We start from the raw sequence: 26,904 nt of genomic DNA, 5'->3' as shown, positions 1-26,904 counted from the left end.
ATTGTATCAAATAGAAGATGAAACAAAGTCTTAGGAAAAGACATTCAATCTCAAACATATTCCAAATCTTCCCACCAATACTACTCTAATCCAAGCAAGCGTTAGCTTGGATTGCTTGGATTAGAGTGATTGGTAGGAAGTATCTCACCTTAATTTCCACAACGGCCTCCTAACTGACATTTTTGCTTCCATTCCTTGCTTTGTCATCCATTCTCCAGAGTGAGCCTCTAGCCAAACATATCTTTTAAAATCACAAATTCAATTATAATGTCCCCTGCTTAAAATTTTCTAACAGCTTTCTTTTACTTTAGAATATAATCTGAACACTTTACAATGTCCTACATGATCTAGCTCCTTCCTACCTTTGGTTCTATTTTCTCTTATCCCTCAATACTCTTCCTCTTACTCACTGTACTCTAGATCTACTGACATATTCTTTCATCGAACACACCAAGCTCTTTCACACTTCACAGACTTTGCACTAGCTGTTCAGGGGTTGGGGGACAAGACTTCAGCCTTTCAACATGAGGTACTATGTTAGCTATAGATTGTTGTAGATGTTCTCTATCATTTTAAGGCATCAACTGGATTTTACGACTAATAAATACATTTATTTCTAGAACTTTTATTTAATTCTTTAATAAATTTACTTATTTTATGCCCTTTTTTGCTTTTTGGATTGCAATTCTATTTCTTTTTAACATTTTTCCTATGATGTTCTTTTTTTTTCTTACTTGTAAAACTTCCTTTCCACCACATTTTCATTTACAGATCAAAACTGTCAGATCTTTCATGTATTTATACACATATTAAATATACTGACTTTGTCCTTCAGCATTAATATAAGATTAATGACTCAGTAGTTTCCCTATGGTGCCTGGTATTTATTAAGCAGGATTATTTTATGACAACTCTGTGTCATTTACTATATATGCTTAAATTCAACAAATTATTAAGTGTAAACAGAAGGTTCTTTTATTAGTCCATTATTTTTCCTCCCTAAGGAACTAAGGATCCTCCTCTACAACTCTGCCCTTCACAAAGCTTTGCAACCTACTTTTGCTCCCATGGTAACCAGTGAAAAATATCCATTGTGTATCTTTCTATTCCTTTTTCTATGTTCATATAAGCATAATAATAAGTATAATTTACTTCATAAATATTCCATCTTGCTTACATCCTTCAACTGTACTGGTGCAAATTTAACTTAGTCTTTTAATGGCTACATAATAGTCCATGTAACAGATGTGCTACAAATTGCTAAACTGTTCCCTTACTGATGAGCATTCTTTCTTCCCATTTTTTTACTACAAATAATATCTTTGTTCACATGTGCATACATACTGGTGATTTTGTGCCTATGGAATAAAATCCAAGGAGTGAAATTCAGCTGATATATCTATTTTTTTAATTTCTGCTTTATTCAGCATACCCTTTTCCCACATATCTGTAATACGAGACATTAGCACTCTTTTTATATCTGTGCCAACATAACAGGTATAGTGATAGCTCATTGATACTTAACTTGCATTTCCTTGGATAATAGGAAGCATCTTACCTATGTTGATTTATCATTTGGTTTTGTTCTTCTGTTAATCATCTTGTCAAACCCTCCTAATTTTCTATTACCTGAGTATCAGTTAGGAATCATATTCAGTTGCAGAAACCCAAAAAGTAGTGGTTTAAATAAATATGGGTTTTCCACAGCCAACATCATACTGAATAGACAAAAGCTGGAAGCATTCCCTTTGAAAACAGGCACAAGACAAGGATGCCCTTCTTACCACTTTTATTTATTTATTTATTTATTTTTAATATGTATTTTATTGTGTTTTAGGTTTGGGGGTACATGTGAAGAACATGAAAGATTGTTGCATAGGTACATACATGGCAATGTGGTTTGCTGCCTTCCACCCCATCACCTATATCTGGCATTTCTCCCCATGTTATCCCTCCCCAACTCCCCACCCACTGTTGTCCCTCCCCTATTTCCCCCCAACAGACCCCAGTGTGTAGTGCTCCCCTCCCTGTGTCCATGTGTTCTCATTGTTCAACGCCTGCCTATGAGTAAGAACATGTGGTGTTTGATTTTCTGTTCTTGTGTCAGTTTGCTGAGAATGATGGTTTCCAGGTTCATCCATATCCCTACAAAGGACAAGAAGTCATCATTTTTTATGGTTGCATAGTGTTCCATGGTGTATATGTGTCTTACTTAAAATAGTATTGGAAGTCCTAGCCAGAACAATCAGGCAAGAGAAAGTGATAAAGAGCATGTAAATAGGAAGACAGGAAGTCAAACTATCCCTGTTTGCAGATGATATGATTCTATATTTAGAAAAACCCAGAGTCTCAACCCAACAGCTCCTTCACCTGATATAAACAACTTTGGCAAAGTTTCAGGATGCAAAATCAATGTACAAAAATCATTAATATTTCTATACATCAACAACTGCCAAGCTGAGAGCCCAGTCAGGAAGGCAATCCCATTCACAATTTCCATACAAAAAATAAAATACCTGGGAATACAGCTAACCCAGGAGGTAAAAGATATCTACAATGAGAATTACAAAACACTGCTCAAAGAAATAAGAGAAGACAAAAACAAATGAAAAAATATTCCATGCTTATGGATAGGAAGAATCAATATCGACAAAATGACCATACTACCCCAAGCAATCTAAAGATTCAAAGTTATTTCTATCAAACTAACAATGACATTCTTCACAGAACTAGAAAAAACTATTTTAAAATTCATATGAAACCAAAAACAAGCCCAAATAGCCAAGGCAATTCTAAGTAAAATGAGCAAAGCTGGAGGTATCACATTAGCCAACTTCAAACTATACTTCAGGGCTACAGTAACCAAAACACAGCATGGTACTGATACAACGCCTGTAATTCCTGCACTTTGGGAGGTTGAGGCAGGTGGATTACCGGAGGTCAGCTGTTCCAGATCAGCCTGGCCAACATGGTGAAACCCCATCTCTACTAGAAATACAAAAGGTAGCCAGGTGTAGTGGCACACACCTGTAATCCCAGCCATTCAAGAGACTGAGACAGAAGAATTACTTAAACCTGAGAGGCAGAGGTTGCAGTGAGATGAGATCACGTCATTGCACTCCAGCCTGCGCAACAGAATGAAACTCTGTCTAAAAAAGAAAAAAAAAAAAAAACCCGGGCACATAAACCAATGGGATATAATAACATAATACAGAGCCCAGTAATAAGGCTGCACACCTATGACCAAATGATTTTTGACAAAGCTGACAAAAACAAGCAATGGGGAAAACACCCCCTATTCAATAAATGGTGCTGGGATAACTGGCTAGTCATATACAGATGATTGAAGCTGGACCTGTTCTTTACACCATAGACAAAAATTAAGAGGGATTCAAAACTTAAGTGTAAAACCCAAAACTTCAAAAACCCAGAAGTCAACCTAGACAATATCATCCTGGACATAGGAACAGGCGAGGATTTCATGACAAAGATGTCAAAAGCGATTGCAACAGAAGCAAAAATTGACAAATGGGATTTAATTAAAGTAAAGAGCTTTTACACAGCGAAAGAAACTATCAACAGAGTAAACAGACAACCTACAGAATGGAAGAAAAATTTTACAAACTATGCATCTGACAAAGGTCTAATATCCAGTGTCTATAAGGGACTTAAACAAATTTACAAGAAAAAAATCTCATTAAACAGTGGGCAAAGGACATGAACAGATGCTTTTCAAAAGAAGACATACATGGGGCAAATAAGCATATGAAAAAAGCTCATTATTGATCATTGGAGAAATGCAAATCAAAACCATAGTGAGATACCATCTCACACCAGTCAGAATGGCTATTATTAAAAAGTCAAGAAATAACAGATAATGGCAAGGTTTTGGAGAAAAGCAAACACTTATACACTGTTGGTGGGAGTGTAAATTAGTTCAAACATTGTGGAAAATAGTGTAGTGATTCTTCAAAGAGCTAACAGCAGAACTACCATTTGACCCAGCAATTCCATTACTGGATATATATCCAGAGGAATATAAATCATTCTACCATAAAGATGCATGCATGAGAATGTTCATTGCAGCGTTATTCGCAATAACAAAGACATGGAATCAACCCAAATGCCCATCAATGACAAATTGAATAAAGAAAAGGTAGTACACATACACCATGGAATATTACACAGCCATAAAAAAGAATGAGATCATGTCTTTTGCAAGAACCTGGATGGAGCTAGAGGCTATTATTCTTAACAAATTAACACGGGAACAGAAATACAAGTACTGCATGTTCTCACATATAAGTGGAAGCTAAATGATGAGAACTCATGAACACAAAGAAGGGAACAACACATACCGGGGTCTACTTGAGAGTGGAGAGAAGGGAAAGGAGCAGAAAAGATAACAATTGTGTACTGAGCTTAATACCTGGGTGATGCAACAATCTGTGCAACAAATTCTCATGACATGAGTTCACCTATGTGACAAACCTTCACATGTATCCCGAACCTAAAATGAAAAAATAATTTTAATGAAATAAATATGGTTTTAATTTTTCTCACATAAGAATCTCAGAATGAGTGTTACAAACACTCCTAAGAGGAATTGTCTTTTTTACAAGGCCCTCCAGAGCAGTTATTTAGTCTTCTATATTACCGGGATACAGGAACCCTTCTGTATAAACTTAGTTTTATCTACTTTTTAAAAGCCTTGTAAAGACTGACATTAATGGAAATGGTGGAGTAGGGAACTCCAGAACTCCATTCTTTCATAAAAGCAATGAATAGGCTGGCAAAACTGTCATAATCAACTTTTTCAGAACCCTGGAATCTAAGCAAAAATTACAGCAGCCAGGCCACATAATGAATAAAAAATACAATTTCAGTGAGAGTTCTGTGGCATTTTTGGTTACCTTGATACCATCCTCCAACTATCAGCCCATCAGTAGCCTTAAAAATGGCAGCTTATATTGCAGATGCAGGTTACTGGTACCTGAGGAAGTGATATTGACCTTATTCTCAATGAACTGTGATTGTGTGGTTTGACCTATCTGGTAGTTCCCTGAAGGATTCCTGTTTGTCACCTGTACCAGAGCTTTCCCAGAGCTAAGGCACCTTCCCTGGTGGTGTTTGTGGAAAGCATTTTAAATCAAATGTATTAGTCACAGCTACATGGGACAAGGAATAACATTTCGGAAATGCAATAGACAAATTGAAAAATCCCAGGAAGAAAGACGCTTGGATACTTGAGAGGTGTTTAGGGAAATAATGACTTCAAAGCCTTTTACATATTCTGAGGACCAAAGAAGACCATGCATGTACCCATTTCTAGATGTGTGCTTACAAAGGAGAAATACCCAATGTAGATGATGGGGGGATGGGTGCAGCAAACCATCATGGCACGTGTATACCTATGTAACAAAGCTGCACGATATGCACATGTACCCCAGAACTTAAAGCACAATAAAAAAAAAAAAAACTGAGAAGATCCTAGGCTCTCAATTCTGGCTAAACTTCAGGGACCACACAAGCAGAAAATAAAGACTAAGGCAGAACTTTAAACTGTGTAGCTAAGCAATGAAGGAGAGCCCCAACCTGCAAAAACTAAGAAAGTTTTTCTTTTCATAGTTTGTTTCTTTGTTTTGCTTCCAGGAGTTTAATGAAATCTCTGTAAAATCAACAGCTGACTAAAGCTAATGGAAAAAAGATTTCAGAGGTCACACATACCAAAAGATTACAGACTTTACAAAATTTGTTCAGAAAATTCACTAAACAAACAACAACCACAATAAGCAATAGCAACAAGACCAGGGGAGTGGGAAAATCAGATTTCCAAAGTTTCTACATTATAACATTCAAAATTTCTGGTTTTCAAGAAAAAAAAAAACTGAGGCATGTGAGGAAACAAGAAAGTATGGCCCATTCTCAGGGGAAAAAGAAATTAATAGAAAGTTGTCCCTGAGGAGAAACAGACATGTGAATTAGTAGACAATGACTTTAAATCAACTGTCTTGACTATGTTTAAAAAGCTACAGAAAGCCAAAAAGATGTCTCAGCAAATAAAGAATATCAATAAAAAGATAGAAATTATAAAAATAAACCAAATAGAAATTCTGAAGCTGAAAAGTATAATAATGTTCAAAAAATTCACTAAAAGTTTTCTTTTTTTAACTTTTGTTAAGTTCAAGGGTATTTGTGCAGGTTTGTTACATAGGTAAACTTGTGTCATAAGGGTTTGTTGCACAGATTATTTCATCACTTTGGTATTAAGCCTAGTACCCATTAGTTATTTTTCCTGATCCCCTCCCTTCTCCTACTCTCCACCTTCTGATAGTATGTGTAGTTCCCCTCCATGTGTCCATTTGTTCTCATCATTTAGCTCCCATTTATAAGTGAGGATATGCATTATTATTTGGATTTATCTTTCTGCATTAGTTTGCTAAGGATAATAGCCTCCAGCTCTGTTCATATACCTACAAAGGACAAGATCTTGTTCTGTTTTATGGCTGCATAGTATTTTATACTGTATATATACCACCTTTTCTTCATCCAGTCTATCATTGTTGGGCATTTTGGCTGATTCCCTGTCTTTGCTACTGTGAACAGTGCTACAATGAACATACACGTACATGTGTCTATATAAAAGAATGATTTATATTCCTTTGGGTATATACTCAGTTATGGGATTGCTGGGTCAAACTGTATTTCTGTTTTTAGCTCTTTAAGGAATCACCATACTGTCTATCACAATGTTTGAACTAATTTACACTCCCACCAACAGTGTATAAGTATTTGCTTTTCTCCACAACCTTGCCAGCATCTGCTATTTTTTGACTTTTTAGTAATACCGATTCTGACTGATGTGAGATGGTATTATTGTGCTTTTGATTTGCATTTCTACAATGATCAGTAATGAGCTTTTTTTCATATGCTTATTTGCCCCATGTATGTCTTCTTTTGAAAAGTGCCTGTTCATGTCCTTTGCTCACTTTCTAACGTGTTTTTTTCTTGTAAATTTGTTTAAGTTCCTTATAGATGCTGAATATTAGAACTTTGTTGGATGTATAGTTTGTAAGAACTTTCTTCCATTCTGTAGATTGTCTGCTTACTTTGTTGATAGTTTCATTTGCTGTGTAAAAGCCCTTTAGTTTAATTAAATCCCATTTGTCAATTTTTGCTTCTGTTGCAATCGCTTTTGACATCTTTGTCATGAAATCTTTGCCTATTCCTATGTCGTGAATGGTGCTGCCTAGGTTGTCTTCCAGGATTTTCATAGTTTTGTGTTTTACACTTAAGTTTTGAATCCATCTTGTGTCGATTTTTGTATATGATGTGAGGAAGGGGTCCAGTTTCAATCATCTGCATATGGCTAGAATATATTGGCAAATCATATATCTGGTAATTGGTAACATACTGGCATTCAGAATATATAAATAAATATTGCAACTCAAAACCAAAAAGACAAACAGCTCAATTTTAAAACGGGCCAAGCATAATGTCCTCCAGGTTCATCCATGTTGTGACAAATGACAAGATTTTTTTTTCTTTTTAAAGGTTGAATAGGCCAGGCATAGTGGCTAGTGCCTATAATCCCAGCAATTTGGGAGGCCGAGGGGGGTGGATCACTTGAGGTCAAGAGTTTGAGACCAGCCTGGCCAAGATGGTGAAACTCCATCTCTACTAAAAAAAAAATTTAGCCGGGCATGGTAGTGCATGTCTGTAATCCTAGCCACTTAGGAGGCTGAGGTACAAGAATTGCTTGAGCCTGTAAGGCAGAGGTTGCAGTGAGCTGAGATCACACCACTGCACTCCAGCTTGGGCAACAGAATGCAACTCTGCCTCCCCCCCCCCCAAAAAAAAAAAGAAAAAAGGCTGAATAATATTCGTGTGTGTGTGTGTGTGTGTGCATGTACATGGGTAATACGGTTTGGATCTCTGTCCCCACGCAAATCTTATGTTCAGTTGTAATCCCCAATGTTTGGAGGTGGGTCCTCGCAGGAGGCAATTGGATTATGGGGATGGTTTCTCATGAATGGTTTATCCCCTTTGGTACTGTCGTTGCAATGATGAGTGAGTTCTCATGAGATCGAGCTGTTTAAAAGTGTGTAGCACCTCCCCCCTCTCCCTCTTGTTCCTGTTCCCACTATGTGAGGCCCTCACTACCCCTTTCCCTTCCGCTATGATTGGAAGCTCCCTGAGGCCTCCCCAGAAGCAGAAGCTAATATGCTTCCTGCAGGACCATGAGCAAATTAAACCTCTTTTCAAATTATCCAGTCTCAGTTATTTATTTATAGCAATATGAGAATGGACTTATACAACAGCAGTAAAGATATCGCTTCAAAACACTGATTTCGTTTGCTTTGAATATGTTCCCAGACGTAGGATTCTGGATCCTATGGGAGTTATATTTTAATTTTTTTAGATACTTCCGTACTGCCTTGGCTGTACTAATTTACATTACACCCAGCAGTATCCAAGGGTTCCCTTTTGCTATTTCCTTGCCAACACTTGCTATCTCTGTCTTTTTGATAATAAACCATTCTAACAGATGTGAGGTAATATCTTATTTTGGTTCTAAATTGCATTTCCCTGATGATTAGTGATGTTGAAAATTTTTTCATATATTTGTTAACCATTTTTTTGTGTCCTTTTGAAAAATGTCTCTGAGTATTTTGCCCATTTTTAAGTTGGGTTGTTTGTTTGTTTGTTTTGCTATTGAGTTGGTTGAGTTCATTATATACTTTAGATATTAACCCTGCATCAGGTTCATGGTTTGCAAATATTTTCTTTCTTTTCTTTTCTTTTTCTCTTTTTTTTTTTTTTTTTTTAGAATTTCACTCTTGTTATCCAGGCTGGAGTGCAACGGCATGATCTTGGCTCACTGCAACCTCCGCCTCCTGGGTTCAAGCAATTCTCCTGCCTCAGCCTCCCAAGTAGCTGGGACTACAGGTGCATGCCACCATGCCCAGCTAATTTTTGTATTTTTAGTAGAGACAGGATTTCATCTTGTTGACCAGGTTGGCCTCAATCTCTTGACCTCATGATCCACCCGCCTCGGCCACCCAAAGTGCTGGGATTATAGGCGTGAACCACTGCGCCCAGCTGGTTTGCAAATATTTTCTTCCATTTCATGTCATCTCTTCACTCTGTTGTTTCTTTTATGTGCAGAAGCTTTATAGTTGATGTAATAACATTTGTTTAGTTTCGTTTTTATTGCCTGTGCTTTTGGAGTCATATTTTGAAAAAATCATTGAGCTTTTCCTCTATGTTTTCTTCTAACAGTTTAGAGTGTTGGGTCTTATATTTAAGTCTTTAATCCATTTTCTGTTGATTTTTGTATACGATGTGAGATAAGGGACCAATTTTATTCATCTATATGTGGATATTCAATTTTCCAAACACCATCTATTGAAGCAAGTTTCCTTTCCTCATTTTGCATTCTCAGCACCTTTGTTGAAGATAAATTGACTGTAAATGTGTGGATTTATTTCTTTGCTCTCTATTCTATTCCATTGGTCTATGTGTCTGTTTTTATGCTAGTACCATGTTGTTTTTATTACTATGGCTTTGTAGTCAGTTTTGAAATCAGGTAGGTGATATCTTCACCTTGGTTCTTTTTGCTAAAGATTGTTTTTCCTATTTGGTGACTTTCGTGGTTCTGCATGAATTTTAGGATTATTTCTGTGAAAAATGTCATTGAAATTTTAATATGGATTTCATTGAATCTCTAGATTTCTTTGTGTAGTATGGACATTTTAACAATATTAATTTTTCTGGTCCATCAACATGGGATATTTTTTCATTTATTTGTTTCTTCTTTAATTTCTTTCATTACTATTTTACGGTTTTCAGTGTAGAGATCTTTGACTTCCTCATTAAATTGATTCCTATGTATTTTTGATCCTCTTCTAAATAATATTGTTTTCTTAATTTCTTTTTCAAACAGTTTGTTGGTGGTGTATAGAAATGATACTAATTTTTGTATTTTTATTTTATGTCCTGCAACTTTACTGGATTCATTTATTAACTCTATCAGTTCATGGTGGAGTCCTTGGAAATTTTTTATAAATAAAATTATGCTATATGCAGAGACAATTTTGCTACCTTTCCAGTTTGGAACATTTTACTACTTCTCACAGTCTAACTGCTCTGGCTAAGACTTCCAGTACTATATTGAATGGAAATAGCAAGAGTGGGCATTCTTGTCTGGTTCCTGATCTTAAAGAAAAAAAATGTCAGTTTTTCACCATTGAATATGATGCTAGCTGTGGACTTGTCATGTATATTCTTTATTATGTAGAGATAAATTTCTTTTTTACCTAATTTGTTGACAGTTTTCACCATAAAAGCATTATGTGAGGTAAAATAAGCCAGGCACAGAAAGACAAATACTGCATGATCTCACTTATATGTGGAATCTTAAAAAGTTGAACTCATAGAAAGAGAGAGTAGAATGATGATTTCCAGGCACTAGGTTGTAGGGGATATGGGGAGATGTTGGTCAAAGAGTACAAAGTTTCCATTAGATAAGATAAATACATTCTGGATATCTAAGGTATAGCCTGATGAATATAGTTAATAATACTATATGAGTACTTGAAATTGGCTGAGGGTAAATCTTAAATGTTCTACACACACACACAACAAATGATAACTGTGGGGTGATGGACATGTTATTTAGCTTGATTGTTGTAACAATCTCATGATATGTACCTATATCAAAGTGTCACATTGTACCCCATAAATATATGTAATTTTATTTATCAATTATAGATTGGTAAAGCTAGGTGAAAATTTTTTAAAAAAGCTTTTTAAGGCCAGGTGTGGTGGCTCACACCTGTAATCCCAGCACTTTGGGAGGCCAAGGCAGGTAGATCACCTGAGGTCAGGAATTCAAGACCAACCTGGCCAACACAGTGAAATCCTGTCTCTGCCAAAAATACAAAAAAAAAAATTAGCTGGGCATGGTGGTGGGCACCTGTAATCCCAACTACTCAGAAGACTGAGGCAGAAGAATCACTTGAACCCGGGAGGTTGAGGTTGCAGTAAGCTGCTGAGTTAGTGCCATTGTACTTCAGCTTGGGCAAGAAGAGTGAAACTCCATCTCAAAAATTAAAAAAAAAACTTTTTAAAAGAAGTCCAAAATGAGGCAAAGGATTTCAGTTGACATTTTTCCAGAGAAGATATAGAAATTGTCAATAAGTACATGTAAAGATTGTTAACATCATTAGTCATTATGGAAATGCAAACAAAACTTCCTTTCCAATTTCGATGCCTTTTATTTCCTTCCTTAACCAATTGCACTGGCTAGAACTTTCAGTACTATGTTGAACGGAAGTGGAGACAGTGGGCATCCTTGTCATGTTCCTGATTGTATTAGTCTGTTTCATACTTCTATAAAGAACTTCCTTACACTGGGTAATTTATAAAGGAAAGAGGAGCAGTTTAATTAACTCACAGCTCAGCATGGCTGGGAAAGCCTCAGGAAACTTACAATCATGGCACAATGTGAAGGGGAAGCAAGGCACCTTCTTCACAAGGTGGCAGGAAGACGTGCTGAGCAAAGGGAGAAGAGCCCCTTATAAAACCATCAGATCTCATGAGAACTCACTCACTATCACAAGAACAGCATGGGGGAAACCACCCCCATGAGGAAGTTACCTCCAGCTGGTCCCACCCTTGACACGTGGGGTTTATGGAGATTACAATTTGAAGTGAGATTTGAGTGGGGACACAAAGCCAAGCCATATCACTGATCATAGAGAAAAAGCATACAGTTTGTCACCTTTGAATATGCTGTTATCTGTGGGCTTGTCACATATGGTGTTTCTTTTGTTGAGAAACATTCTTTTGATACCTAAATTGTTGAGAATTTTTACCATAAAAGAATGTTGAATTTTGTTGGATGCCTTTTCTGCATCTATTAAGCTGATCATATGATTTCTGGTCTTCATTCTGTTAATGAGGTACATCTCAGTTACTGATTCGCATATGTTAAACCATACTTACATCCCAGAGTCAAATCCCAGCAGATCATGGTGAATGATCCTTTCAAAGTACTGTTGAATTCAGTTTGCTGTATTTTGTTGAACCTTTTTGCATGAATGTTCATCAGGGATATTGGCCTGTGGCTTTCTTTCCTTGCAGTATTCTTGTCTGGTTTTGATGTCAGAGTAATGCTGGCCTCATAAAATTAGTTTTAAAGTATTCCTTCCTCTTCATTTTTTTTAATAGTTTGAAAATTATTGGTATTAATCCTTCTTTAAATGTTTGGTAGAATTCTGCAGTAAAATCATCAGGTTCTGGGCTTTTGTTTGATGGGAAAGTTTTTATTACTGATTCAATCCCCTTAACTTGTTATTGCCCCATTCAAATTTTCTATTTATTTATGATTCAGTCTTGGCAGGTTGATGTGCCTAGAATTTTATTTATTTCTTCTAGGTTATCCAATTTGTTGTTGTATAATTATTCATATAACTCTCTTAAAATCCTTTGTATTTCTGTGGTATCAGTTGTAATATCTCCCCTTTAATTAATTCTGATTTTATTTGAGTCTTTCCTTAGTTATTGTAGCTAAAGGTTTGTAAATTTTGTTTTTGTCTTTAAAACTGATTAAGATTTATTAATATTTTCTAGTCTCTATTTCATTTATTTCTACCATGATTGCTATTATTTCATTCTTTCTACTAACTTTGGGCTTATCTTGTTCTTATTTTTCTAGTCCCTTAAGAAGTACCAGTAGGTTGTTTATTTGAGATCTTTCTTCTGCTGTGTTGTGTGTCCATTTTCTTTTGTCTCAAGATATATTTAAACATCACTCTTAATTTATTCTTTTACCCACTGGTTGTTCAGAAACACATTGTTTAATTTCCATATGTTCGTAAACTTTCCAAAGTTATTCTTGTTATTGATTTCTGATTTCATACCATTGTGATTGGAAAAAATAACTGATATAATTTTAATCTTAATTAGTTAAGATTTGTTTTGTGGCCTAATGTATAATCTATCCTGGAGAATATTCTGCATGTACTTGAAAAGAATGTATATTCTGCTGCTGGTGAATGGAATGTTCTGTATATATCTGCTAATTCCATTTATTCTAAAGTGTAATTCAAGCCTAAATTTTCTTTATTAATTTTATATCTGGATGATCTGTTAATTGTTAACAAGGTGCCGAAGATTCCTACTATTATTGTCTTGCTCAATCTTTCCCTTTAGATCTGTTAACATTTGCTTTACATATTTAGCTGCTCCGATATTGGGTGCATGTATATTGACAATTAACTGCTCTTGATAAATTGACCCCTTTATCATTACGTAATGACCTTCTTTGTCACTTTTTACAGTTTTTGACTTAAAGTCTACTTCACCTGCTATGGTATCATTACTCTAGTTCTCTTTCGTTTCCATTTGCCTGGAATATCTTTTTCCACCCATACTTTTAGGGTGTGTGTCCTTAAAGGTGGAGTCTCTTAGGAAGCATATGGTTGGATGTTAATTTTTTTATCCACTTAGCCATTCTATATCTTGATTGGAGAATTTCATCCATTTACATTCAAGGCAATAATTCATAGGTAAGGACTTACTACTTATATTTTGTTGTTTGCTGGTTGTTTTGTAGATCCTTTCTTTCTCTCTTGCTGTCTTTCTTTGTGATTAGATTATTTTCTGCAGTGGTATTTTTGGTTCCTCACTTTTCATCTTTTGTGTATCAAGTGTAGGTTTTTGCTTTGTGGGTGCCATGAGGCTTACATAAAACATTTTTAGCTATAACAGGTTACATTAAGCTGTTGACAACTTAACTTTGATCATATTTTTAAAACTATGAGATTAAAGCTTCCTTTTGAGGGGATTGCTGGCAAGATGGCCGAATAGGAACAGCTCTGGTGTGCAGCTCCCAGCGAGATCAATGCAGAAGGCAGGTGATTTCTGCATTTCCAACTTAGGTACCTGGTTCATCTCATTGGGACTGGTTGGACAGTGGGTGTAGCCCAAGGAGGGCGAGCCAAAGCATAGTGGGGCATTGCCTCACCCCAAGAAGCTCAAGGGGTCAGGAAACTCCCTCTCCTAGCCAAGGGAAGCCATTAGGGTCTGTACCCTGCACTATGGCCCTGTTACTGCCCTCTTCCCCTGGTCTTCACAACCCGCAAACCAGAAGATTCCCTCTGGTACCTGCACCACCACCAGAGCCCTGTGTTTTCAGCACAAAACTGGGAGACAGTTTGGGCAGACTCTGAACTAGCTGCAGTAGTTTTATTTTTCATACCCCAGTGGCACCTGAAATGCCAACAAGACAGAAACATTCACTCCCCTGGAAAAGGGGCCGAAGCCAGAGAGCCAAGTGACCTGGCTCAGCAAGTCCCACCCCACAGAGAACAGCAAACTAAGATCCACTGGCTTGAAATTCTCACAGTCAGCACAGCAATCTGAGCTCAATCTGGGATGCATGAGCTTCGTGGGGGGAGGGGCATCCACCATTGCTGGGGCTCAAGTAAGTGGTTTTAATCTAACAGTGTAAACAAAGCCACCAGGAAGTTCGAACTGGGCAGAGCCCACCAAAGCTCAGCAGGCTTTGCTGAGGCAGGCAAATTTTGGGGCTTTGCTACTGCAGGCAGACTGTCTCACTAGATTCCCTCTTCACTGGGCATGGCATTTCTGAAAAAAGGCAGCAGCCCATCAGGGACTTATAAATAAAGCCCCCAACTTCCTGGGACAGAGCATCTGGGAAAAGGGGTGGTTGTGGGCACAGCTTCAGCAGATTTAAACATCCCCACCTGGGAGCTCTAAAGACAGCAGTAGATCTCTCAGAACAGCGTTTGAGCTCTGATAAGAGACAGACTGCCTCCTCAAGTGGATCCCTGACCCCCGTGTATCCTGACTGGGAGACACCTCCCAGTAGGGGCCAACAGACACCTCATCCAGAGAGCTCTGGCTGGCATCTGGAAGGTACCCCTCTGGGATGAAGCTACCAGAGGAAGGAACAGCAGCAATATTTGCTGTTCTACAGCCTCCACCAGTGATACCCAGGCAAGCAGTATCTGGAGTGGACCTCCAGCAAATTCCAGCAGACCTGCAGCAGAGAGGTCTGACTATTGGAAGGAAAACTAACAAACAGAAAGAAATAGTTTCAACGTCAACAAAAAGGATGTCCACCCAGAGACCCCCATCCAAAGATCATCAACTTTAGATACCAAAGATAGATAAATCCACAAAGATGGGGACAAACCAGCACAAAAAGGCTGAAAATTCCAAAAACAAAAAGTCCTTTTCTCCTCCAAGGGATCACAACTCCTTGCCAGCAAGGGAGCAAAACTGGATGGAGAATGAGTTTGGTGAAGTGACAGAAGCATGTTTCAGAAGGTGAGTAATAACAAACTCCTACAAGCCAAAGGAGCATGTTCTAACCCAATGCAAGGAAGCTAAGAACCTTGAAAAAAGGTTAGATACATTGGTAACTAGAATAATCAGTTTAGAGAAAAACATAAGGGACCTTACAGAGCTGAAAAACACACCACGAGAGCTTTGCAAAGCATACACAAGATTGAGTAGCTGAATCAGTCAAGCAGAAGAAAGGATATCAGACTTTGAAGGTCAACTCAATGAAATAAAGTGGGAAGACAAGATTAGAGAAAAAAGATTGAAAAGAAACAAAACCTCCAAGAAATATGGGATTACGTGAAAAAAACAAATCTACATTTGATCGGTGTACCTGAAAGGGACAGGGAGAATTAAACCAACTTGGAAAACACTCTTCAGTATGCTGTCAAAAAAACTTCCCCAAACTAGCAAGGCAGGCCAACATTCAAATTCAGGAAATACAGAGAACACCACAAAGACACTCCTTGAGAAGAGCAATTCCAAGACACATAATCATCAGATTCACCAAGGTTGACATGAAGAAAAAATTCAAAGGGCAACCAGAGAGAAAGGCCGGGTTACCCACAAAGGAAAGCCAATCAGACTAACAGTGGATCTCTCGACAGAAACCCTACAAGCCAGAAAAGAGTTAGGGCCAACATTCAACATTCTTAAAGGAAAGAATTTTCAGCCCAGAATTACATATCCAGCCAAACTAAGCTTCATAAGTGAAGGAGAAATAAAATCCTTTACAGACCAGCAAATGCTGAGAGATTTTGTCCACCAGGCCTGCCTTACAAGAGCTCCTGAAGGAAGCACTAAACATGGAAAACAACAACCTGTACCAGCCACTGCAAAAACATACCAAATTGTAAAGACCATCAACACTATGAAGATACTGCATCAACTAATGGGTAAAAGAACCAGCTAGGATCATAATGGCAGGATCAGATGCATGCATCACAATATTAACCTTAAATGTAAATGGGTTAAATGCCCCAATTAAAAGACATAGACTGGCAAATTGGATAGAGTCAAGACCCATTGGTGTGCTGTATTCAGAAGACCCATCTCACTTGCAAAGACATACATAGGCTCAAAATAAAGGGATGGGAGAATATTTACCAAGCAAACTGAAAACAAACAAAAAAAAAGCAGGGGTTCTAATACTAGTCTCTGATAAAACGGACTTTCAGCCAACAAAGATCAAAAAAGACAAAGGACGACATTACATAACAGTAAAGAGGTCAATGCAACAAGAAGAGCTAACTATCCTAAATATATATGCACCCAATACAGGAGAACCCAGATACATAAAGCAAGTTCATAGAGACCTACAAAGAGATTTAGACTCCAATACAATAATAGTGGGAGACTTTAACACCTCACTGTCAATATTAGACACATCAATAAGACAGAAAATTAACAAGGATATCCAGGACTTGAACTCAGATCTGGACCAAGTGGACCTAACAGACATCTACAGAACTCTCCACCACAAATCAACAGAATATACATTCTTGTCAGCACCACATTGCACTTATTCTAAAATTGACCACATAATTGGAAGTAAAACACTCCTCAGCAAATGCAAAAGAATGGAAATCATAACAGTCTCTCAGACCACAGTGCAATCAAATTAGAACTCAGGATTAAGAAACTCACTCAAATCCAAACAACTACATGGAAACTGAACAACCTGCTCCTGAATGACTACTGGATAAATAATGAAATGAAGGTAGAAATAAAGATGTTCCTTGAAACCAATGAGAACAAAGACACAATGTACCAGAACCTCTGGACCACATATAAAGCAGTGTGTAGAGGAAAATTTATAGCACTAAATGCCCACAAAAGAATGCAGGAAAGACCTACAATTGACACCCTAACATCACAATTAAAGAACTAGAGAAGCAAGGCAAACAAATTCAAAAGCTAGCAAAAGACAAGAAATAACTATCAGAGCAGAACTGAAGGAGACAGAGACACAAAAACCCTTCAAAACATCAATAAATCCAGGAGCTGATTTTTTGAAAAGATCAATGAAACAAATAGACTTCTAGTAAAGACAGACTAATAAGAAAAGAGAGAAGAATCAAATAGACATAATAAAAAATGATAAAGGGGATATCGCCACCAATCCCACAGAAATAAAAACTACATCAGAGAATACTATAAACACCTCTACACAAAAAAATCAGAAAATCTAGAAGAAATGGATAAATCCTGGACACTTACACCTCCCAAGACTAAACCAGGAAAAAGTAGAATCCCTGAATAGGCCAATAACAAGTTCTGAAATTGAGGGAGCAATTAATAGCCTACCAACCAAAAAAAGTCCAGGATCAGATGGTTTCAAAGCCAAATTCTACCAGACGTACAAAGAGGAGCTGGTACCATTCCTTCTGAAACTATTCCAAACAATAGAATAAAGGGAATCCTCCCTAACTCATTTTATGAGACAAACATCATCCTGATACCAAAACCTGGCAGAGACACAACTAAAAAAGAAAATTTCAGGCCAATATCCCTGATTAACATTAATGTGAAAATCCTCAGTAAAATACTGGCAAACCAAATCCAGCAGCACATCAAAAAGCTTATCCACCACCACCAAGTTGGCTTCATCCCTGGAATGCAAGGCTGGTTCAACATACGCAAATCAATAAAAGTAATCCATCACATAAACAGAACCAAAGACAAAAACCACATGATTATGTCAATAGATACAAGAAGGCCTTTGACAAAATTCAACAGCCCTTCATGCTAAAAATTCTCAATAAACTAGGTATTGATGGAATGTATCTCAAAATAATAAGAGCTACTTATGACAAACCCACAGCCAATATCATACTGAATGGGCAGAAACTGGAAGCATTTCTTTGAAAACTGGCACAAGGGATTTTCCAGCAAGATGGCTGAATAGGAACAGCTCCAGTGTGCAGCTCACAGCAAGAGTGACGCAGAAGGTGGGTGATATCTGCATTTCCAATTGAGGTTCCTGGTTCATCTCATTGGGACAAGTCAAACAGTGGGTGCAGCCCAAGGAGGGGGAGCTGAAGCAGAGTGGGGCATAGCCTCACCCAGGAAGCACAAGGGGACAGAGTACTCCCTCTCCTAGCCAAAGGAAGCCATTTGGGGCTTTTCTAGCACTCTGGTACTCTGGCTGAAATACTGCACTTTTCCCATGGTCTTCACAATCCACAGACCAGGAGATTCCCTCAGGTGCCTACAACACCTGCACCGCAGGTTTCCAGCACAAAACTGGGAGGCTGTTTGGGAAGACACCAAGCTAGCTGCACCAGTTTTTTTTTTTTTTTTTTTTTTTTTTCATACCCCAGTGGTGTCTGGAATGCCAGCAAAACAGAATCCCTCATTCCCCTGAAAAACAGGGCTGAAGCCAGGGAGCCAAGTGATCTGGCTCAGCGGATCCCACTCCCACGAAGATCAGCAAGCTAAGATCCACTGGCTTGAAATTCTCACAGCCAGCACAGCAGTCTCAGCTCAACCTGGGATGTTCAAGCCTGGTAGGGGGAGGTGCATCCACCATTGCTGAGGCTTGGGTAGGTGGTTTTTACCTCACCTGTGTAAACAAAGTTGCCAGGAAGATTATGCAATAACTCAAGATGGATTAAAAATTAACTCAAGATGGATTAAAATTTTAAGCAAGAGACCTAACACCATAAGAAACCTAGAAGAAAACCTAGGCAATACCATTCAGAACATAGGCTTGGACAAGGGCTTCATGACTAAAACACCAAAAGCATTGGCAATAAAAGCCAAAATAGACAAATGGGATCTAATTAAACTTAAGAGATTTTGCACAGCAAAAGAAACTATCATTAGAGTGAACTGGCAACCAATAAAATGGCAAAAATATTTACAGTCTACCCACCTGACATAGGGCTAATATCAAGAGTCTACAAAGAACTTAAACAAACTTACAAGAAAAAAACAAACAAACCCATCAAAAAGTGGGCAAAGGATATGAACAGACACTTCTCAAAAGAAGAGATTTATGCAGCCAACAAACATATGAAAAAAAGGCTCATCATCACTGGTCACTAGAGAAATGCAAATCAAAACCACATTGAGATACCATCTCACGCGAGTTAGAATGGTGATCATTAAAAAAAATTAGGAGACAACAGATGCTGAGGAGTATGTGGAGAAATAGGAACACTTTTACACTGCTGGTGGGAGTGTAAATTAGTTCAACCACTGTGGAAGACAGTGCACCAATTCCTCAGGGATCTAGAACTAAAAATACCATTTGACCCAGCAATCCCATTACTTGGTATATACACAAAGGATTATAAATATTTCTATTGCAAAGACATACGCACACATATGTTTATTGTGGCACTGTTCACAATAGCAAAGACTTGGAACCAACCCAAATGCTCATCAATGGTAGACTGGATAAAGAAAATGAAGCATAGAATACTATGCAGCCATAAAAAAGGATGAGTTCCTGTCCTTTGCAAGGACATGGATAAAGCTGGAAACCATCATTCTCAGCAAGCTGACACAAGAACTTAAAACCAAATACTGCATGTTCCCACTCATATGTGGGTGTTGAACAATGAGAACACATGGACACATGGAGAGGAGCATCACACACCAGGCCTGTCATGGAGTTGGGGGGTAGGGAAGGGATAGCATTAGGAGAAATACTAATGTAGATGATAGGGTGATGGATGCAGAAAACTACCATGGTACATATATACCTATGTGACAAACCTGTAGGTTCTGCACATGTACCCCAGAACTTAAAGTATAATGAACACACATACACACACACAAAAGAAAACCGGCACAAGACAAGGATGCCCTCTCTCACCACTGCTATTCAATATAGTATTGAAAGCTCTGGCCAGGGCAATCAGGCAAGAAAAAGAAATAAAGCGTATTCAACTAGGAAAAGAGGAAGTCAAATTGTCTGTATTTGCAGGTGATATGATTGCATATTTAGAAGACCCCATCATCCCAACCCAAAATCTCTTTAAGCTGATAAGCAACTTCAGCAAAGTCTCAGGATACAAAATCAGTGTGCAAAAATCACAAGCATTCCTATACACCTATAATAGAAAAGCAGAGAGCCAAATCATGAGTGAACTCTCATTCACAATTGCTGCAAAGAGAATAAAATACCTAGGAATACAACTTACCTGGGCTGCAAAGGACCTCTTCGAAGAGAACTACAAACTGTTGCTCAAGGTAATAAGAGAGGACACAAACAAATGGAAAAACATTCCATGCTCATGGTTAGGAAGAATCGATATTGTGAAAATGGCCATACTGCCCAAAGTAATTTTATAGATTCACTGCTATCCCCATCAAGCTACCACTGACTTTCTTCACAGAATTGGAAAAAAACTGCTTTAAATTTCATACAGAACCAAAAAAAAGCCTGCATAGCCAAGATAATTCTAAGCAAAAAGAGCAAAGCTGGAGGCATCACGCTACCTGACTTCAAGCTACACTACAAGACTACAGTAATCAAAACAGCATGGTACTGGTAACAAAACAAATATATAGACCAATGAAACAGAACAGAGGCCTCAGAAATAATACCACACAGAGTGAACAGGCAACCTACAGAACAGGAGAAAATTTTTGCAATTCCTCCATCCAACAAAGGGCTAATATCCAGAATCTAAGAAGAACTTCAACAAATTTGCAAGAAAAAAACAACCCCATCAAAAAGTAGGCAAAGAATATGAACAGACACTTCTCAAAAGGAGACATTTATGTAGCCAACAAACATATGAAAAAAAGCTAATCATCACTGGTCATTAGAGAAATGCACATCAAAACCACAATGAGATGCCAGTTAGAATGGCGATCATTAAAAAATCTGGAGACAACAGATGCTGGAGAGGATGTGGAGAAATAGGAATGCTTTTACACTGTTTTGGGGAGTATAAATTAGTTCAGCCATTTTAGAAGACAGTGTGGCAATTCTTCAAGGATCTAGAACTAGAAATACCATTTGACCCAGCAAATTCCCTTACTGGGTATATACCCAAAGGAGTTTTGTTACTTTGGTGGTGTCATGGTTTCCTGATTGTAATCCTTGTGGCCATGAACTGGTATTTGCCCATCTGAAAAACTAAGGATTTATTCCACTCTTTGCAGGCTGGCTTCAGCTGGGAAAGCCCTTCATCAGCCAGCCTGTCCAGAGATTCTAGGAGAGCTTTCTGGTGTGGTCCATGGGCAGGCTCACTGCTGGAGTCCTCAAGTACGCTGGCATGGTTCCTGTGTGAACAGGGGAGTAAGCCCGGTATCTGGATCCATGGCAACCATCCCAGCACTGGAGTCTACTGGGATGGTCCTGGACCCTGAGTTTACTAGAGTAGGCCTGGATCCAGGCACTACTGTAGTGTGAGGCCACAGGGGCTTGCCTGGCACTGGGCAAGTCTGGAGCCTATGTCTGTGTAGTCCATCTTGGAGACTGGGTATGTGGGTGCCAGCCTGGTTCCTGAGGCCATTGGTACTGACCTGGTTCTGGGGTGTGGCTGGAGACTTGGTCTTTGGGCAATTGCCCGAAGTCTGAGGTTGAAGAGATCAGCTTAGTACTGGGTTGGGCCTGAAGCCTGGGGCTGGTGTGGGCCAGCCTTGTTTTGGGCTGGGTTGGAGCCTGATGTGGGCCTGAAGCCTGAGCTTGAATGGGCCAGCCTGAAACCTCGGGCCATCAGGGATGGCCTGGAACTGGACCAACCTGGAGTCTGTACCCATGAGGGCTATATTGGAGGCTGAATCTTTTGGTGCTGATCTGGTACCTGAGGCCATGGGTGCCAGCCTGGAGCTGAGGTCCATGGGTGTCAATGCGGCACTGGGACAGACCCAAAGCCTGGAAGTGTGAAGGGCAGCCTGGAGCTGAGTTTGTCTGGATACTGGGTCTCTTGATATTGGCCTTAAAGTGGAGTCCAGATGTGCTGGTTTTGTGATAGAAAGGGGCTGGAGAAGTGTCTGGCCTGAAGCCTGAGGCTGAAGGGGCTGTCTTGGAATGAGTGCAAGCCTGAAGGTATGATCTGGTGCTGAAGGAAGTCTGGAGTTTGGGGCTATTTGCCCAGGTATGGGAGACTGCATCTGCAGGGATGGCCTGGACCCTGGAGCTACAATGGCTAGCCTAGTGTCCAAGTCTGTGGGGACCAGCCTACAATCCGGGGTAATCATGGCTTGTCCAGGGCTAGACTTTACTGTGTCAGTCCCAGTGCTGGGATCTGAGTCAAATCCTGGTGTTCACATCCCTCTTCTTCTCCCAAGCAAAGAGCATCTTTCTGCATACTGTGTTGGCTGGGATTGATGAAGGCATAACAGGTAATTTAAAACTGTCCTGCTAAAGAGAAAAATAAAGGAAAAGAGAGAAAAGCTTCATTTAGAAAGAGATACCCATGAAAGATCTGAATGAAAAGTGGGAGCCAGGCATGTGCATATGTGAGAGAATGTGCATATGTCTCCCTCACGTAAGGGAAGACCAAGTGAAAAAGTCCTGGGGCAGGAGTTTTTCAGGCCTACTTGAACAATAGCAAGAAAATCTGTGTCATAAGTGAGTGAGTGAGGGATATGAGAGAAGAAAGGTAAGGTGGGATCACATCATGTGGGTTCTTATAGGGAACTGTAATGAATTAGGCCGTGATTCAGTAAGATAAGATGATTGCAGAGCACTGAGTATGGGAAAGACATCACTCTGGCTTCTGGGTGGTTAATAAACTGGGTGGGAAAGGAGGTGGTTCGTATCATGTGGGTCCTTGTAGACAACTATGAGCACTTGGGCTCTAATTCTGAGTGAGGTGAGGACATTGCAGGGTAATAAGTAAGGAAAAGACATGATACGACTTACATTTTGACATGATTGCTCTGTCTATGGTGCAGAATGTTCCGGGTGTATGAGGGGCAAGTATGGGAGTAGGGAGAAGAGTCAGGAGGCTTTGGACTGGGCAGGGGCGGGGAAGATGGACAGATTCTGGATACATTTTGAAAGGTAAGCTGATCAGAGTTGTTGATAAATCAAATGTGGAGTTAGAGGGAAAGAGAGGAATCAAGGAAGATACCTAAGTTTTTGACCTGACCATTTCTAGCTTCCAGTGAGTTTTTTTATGAAAAGGAATTGAGTTTTTAGCCTTTGTTTGTATTATATATATTTAAGGTATATAACATAATGTCTTGATATACATATACATAGCAAAATGATTACTATAGTCAAGCAAACTAACATATCCATCACTTCATGTGGTTACCTTTTGTATACAGTAAGAGCACCTAAAATCTACCCTTTGCAAATTTTCAGTTTACAATATTATCAAATACAGTCCTCATCTTTTACATTATATCTCTAGACTTACACATTCTACATAACTGCAACTTTGTACCCTTTGACCTACATCTCCCTATTTCCTCCCAATCACTGCTCTATTCTTTGTTTCTATATATTTGACCTTTTAATGATGCCACACATAAGTGAGATCATGGAGTATTTGTCTTTCTGTGCCTGGCTTATTTCACTTATCATAATGTTCATGTTGTTACAAATGACAGGATTTTATATTTTTAAGTCTGATTAATATTCTATTATAGAAATATATCACAACTTCTATATCCATTTATCTATTGATGGGAACATAGGTTGTAGGTTGTTTCTATATATTGGCCTTTGTGAATAATGCTGCAGTGAACATGTAAGCACAGATAGCTCCATGAGGTGCTGATTTTTTATTGAATACTTTTCTGCATCTAGTCATGATCATATGGGTTTTCTAATTTGATTCGTTAATGTGGTGAATTATATTACTATGTTATTTTATTTAATTATTCTAACTGAGCTTTGTATTACTAAGAGAGGATATCTTAGCTATATTTTTCCATTTTCTCCATCCTATTTATTCCTTCATTTGTTTTCTAAGTTGCAATATTTGAAACCATATATACATATATTTTGAGATGGAGTCTTGCTCTTCTTGCCCAGGCTGTAGTGCAGTGGTGCAATCTCGGCTCACTGCAACCTCCACCTCCCAACTTCAAGCAATTCTCCTGCCTCAGCCTCTCAAGTAGCTTGGACTACAAGTGCCCACCACCATACCTGGCTAATTTTTGTATTTTTTGTAGAGACGGGGTTTCTCCATGTTGGCCAGGCTGGTCTCAAACTCCTGACCTCAGGAGATCCGCCCACCTTGGCCTCCCAAAGTGCTGGGATTACAGGTGTGAGCCACCGCGCCTGGCCGAAACCATAATTTTCTACTACTCATCTCTGAAAATGTACTGTATTGACACTATCTTCTGCCAAATAGTGTTTTTGGAGCAAGTAGGTAAACCTAGCCACCATTTGAAACATTGTTTCTACAGATAAATGAGCATTGGATTCCAGACAACTGATTTCCCTGTGAACTTTAGAAACTAAAATGTTCTGAGGTTGGAAAAAAAAGATAAACTTCTACTGGGAGACTTATGAGGATGTTTAGTTTCCAGAACAATTTTCCAGAACTTCCATTTTCAGTATAGTGCAAGCTAGGGCACCTGGTCTCTGTTGTTATGTGCAAATGATAGCTCACTCATGTTCTTTTTTAAGGTATCCTCACCTGAGTCCCAAGTACAAGGAGTCTTTTGATGTGGGCTGTAACCTCTTTGCCAAGTTTTCTGCATACATTAAGAATACACAAAAGGAGGCAAATAAAAGTAAGATACCTTTCTTTAAATCTCTATTCTTCTCTCACTCTTCATATTTTTACTCAGGAAAAATAGACTTTTCCAAAATATATAGCATATTTCAGGGAATAGCCTAGTCTTCCCCTCATTCTCTGTTCTCTCCGCTGAAATTCCCTTGTATTAAGTTTTATTAGATTTAGAACTCAAGATTCAATATAGCAATTACCAACACAGCTCAATTAGAATATTGACATACCAGGTGTGAACTAACTGCAGGACTGTGTACCTTTAAGTTTTCTTAAACTGTGGCAGCTACCATTTTCCATGAACATTCTTAAATAGGTTTATTATCCTCTGAGTCACAAGAACTGTGTGTTTTCTTCACTTTCTAGCTCTTCTGAGTTGGATAACATATATCACTTTTCCTTCTTTTACTCTCCAACCAATGTACCTCCTTAAGAAAAGTCCAAAAGATTTACACTCACTATTCAATCTTACTTTCTGTTATCAGTAAGTAGTTGAGCATTCTAAATAGTTAACTAGATGTTGAAGAGCCAGCATAAGCAATGTGTATAGATAGAGGTATCTAAATGTATGGAAAGCATATTTAGAAAGCATTTAGCCACAAAGACAATACATTTACAAGTAACTTTATTACTTCATTGCCTCAGATTTTGAAAAATCTCTGCTCAAAGAATTCAAGCGTCTGGATGACTACTTAAACACCCCGCTTCTGGATGAAATTGATTCAGGCAGTGCTGAGGAACCCACAGTTTCCAGAAGACTGTTCTTGGATGGGGACCAGCTAACACTGGCTGATTGTAGCTTGTTACCCAAGCTGAACATTATTAAAGTAAGTATTTACAGGGCAGGCTGAATGGGTGGGAGGGGTTTACCAGTTGCCAGCACAAAGCACAGTGACGTGTCATCATCATCATGTGTGGCATATACATCTCTTTTTTCTCTTTAGAGGAAAGATCCATAATAACTTCTTCTGGGAGGTATTAAAACTTGGGTTTTGGTTTTTTTTTTTTTTTCCTTTTTGAGATAGGATCTGTCACCCAGGTTGGAGTGCAGTGGTGTGATCAAGGCTTACTGCAACCCCCACCTCCCAGGCTCAAGCAATCCTCCCATCCCAGCCTCTTGAGTAGTTGGGACTACAGGCACATGCCATCATGCCAAGCTAATTTTTTGTACTTTTTGTAGCAACAGGGTTTTGCCATGTTGCACAGGCTGGTCTTGAACTCCTAGGCTCAAGTGATTCACCTGCCTTGGCCTCCCAAAGTACTAGGATTACAGGCATGAGCCACCACGCCCAGTCAAAACTTGTTTCCTTCTTTCTAAATCAAAAGGTGTTTTCCACTGTCTTGTCTATAAAATAAGAATAATATTACCCATTTTACAGAATTGTTAAGAGAATTAAACAAATTAAAGCATTTAAAATGCTTGGAACAGTGTCTGGATCGTAATAGGGGATAACCAATGTAGGCTATTAATATTATGATGAATTTATCATAAATTTAACAAATATATATTGAACAGACTTACGCAGAATTTACTCTCTGAGTTCTATGCCAAACACAGAGGATACATAAAGAAATAAGATATAGGACTTTAAATAAACTCTTAGGCTAATGGTGGTGGATATGTGCTCATTTTCTTTGCTTCCTTCTTCTAAATATAGTCATAAATGGGCCGGGCGCGGTGGCTCAAGCCTGTAATCCCAGCACTTTGGGAGGCCGAGGTGGGTGGATCACGAGGTCAAGAGATCGAGACCATCCTGGTCAACATGGTGAAACCCCGCCTCTACTAAAACTACAAAAAATCAGCTGGGCATGGTGGTGCGTGCCTGTAATCCCAGCTACTCAGGAGGCTGAGGCAGGAGAATTGCCTGAACCC

General features: G+C 38.7%; 1 protein-coding gene across 1 annotated transcript in view; it reads left to right on the top strand.

Moving 5' to 3' along the window:
- Positions 1–26,904, top strand: part of CLIC2 (chloride intracellular channel 2) — a 44,152-nt gene that overhangs the window by 16,382 nt on the left and 866 nt on the right. The window contains exons 4-5 of the mRNA XM_017516238.2: positions 24,929–25,035; positions 25,677–25,858. Of these exons, the coding sequence (XP_017371727.1) occupies positions 24,929–25,035; positions 25,677–25,858 (289 nt within the window). The remainder of the gene's footprint in view (positions 1–24,928; positions 25,036–25,676; positions 25,859–26,904) is intronic.

The sequence above is a fragment of the Cebus imitator genome, unplaced genomic scaffold (assembly GCF_001604975.1).
Source record: "Cebus imitator isolate Cc_AM_T3 unplaced genomic scaffold, Cebus_imitator-1.0 Scaffold576, whole genome shotgun sequence".
NCBI classification, from domain to species: domain Eukaryota; kingdom Metazoa; phylum Chordata; class Mammalia; order Primates; family Cebidae; genus Cebus; species Cebus imitator.
Note: the sequence above shows the minus strand (reverse complement) of the source record. Positions and strands in the feature narration are given on the sequence as shown.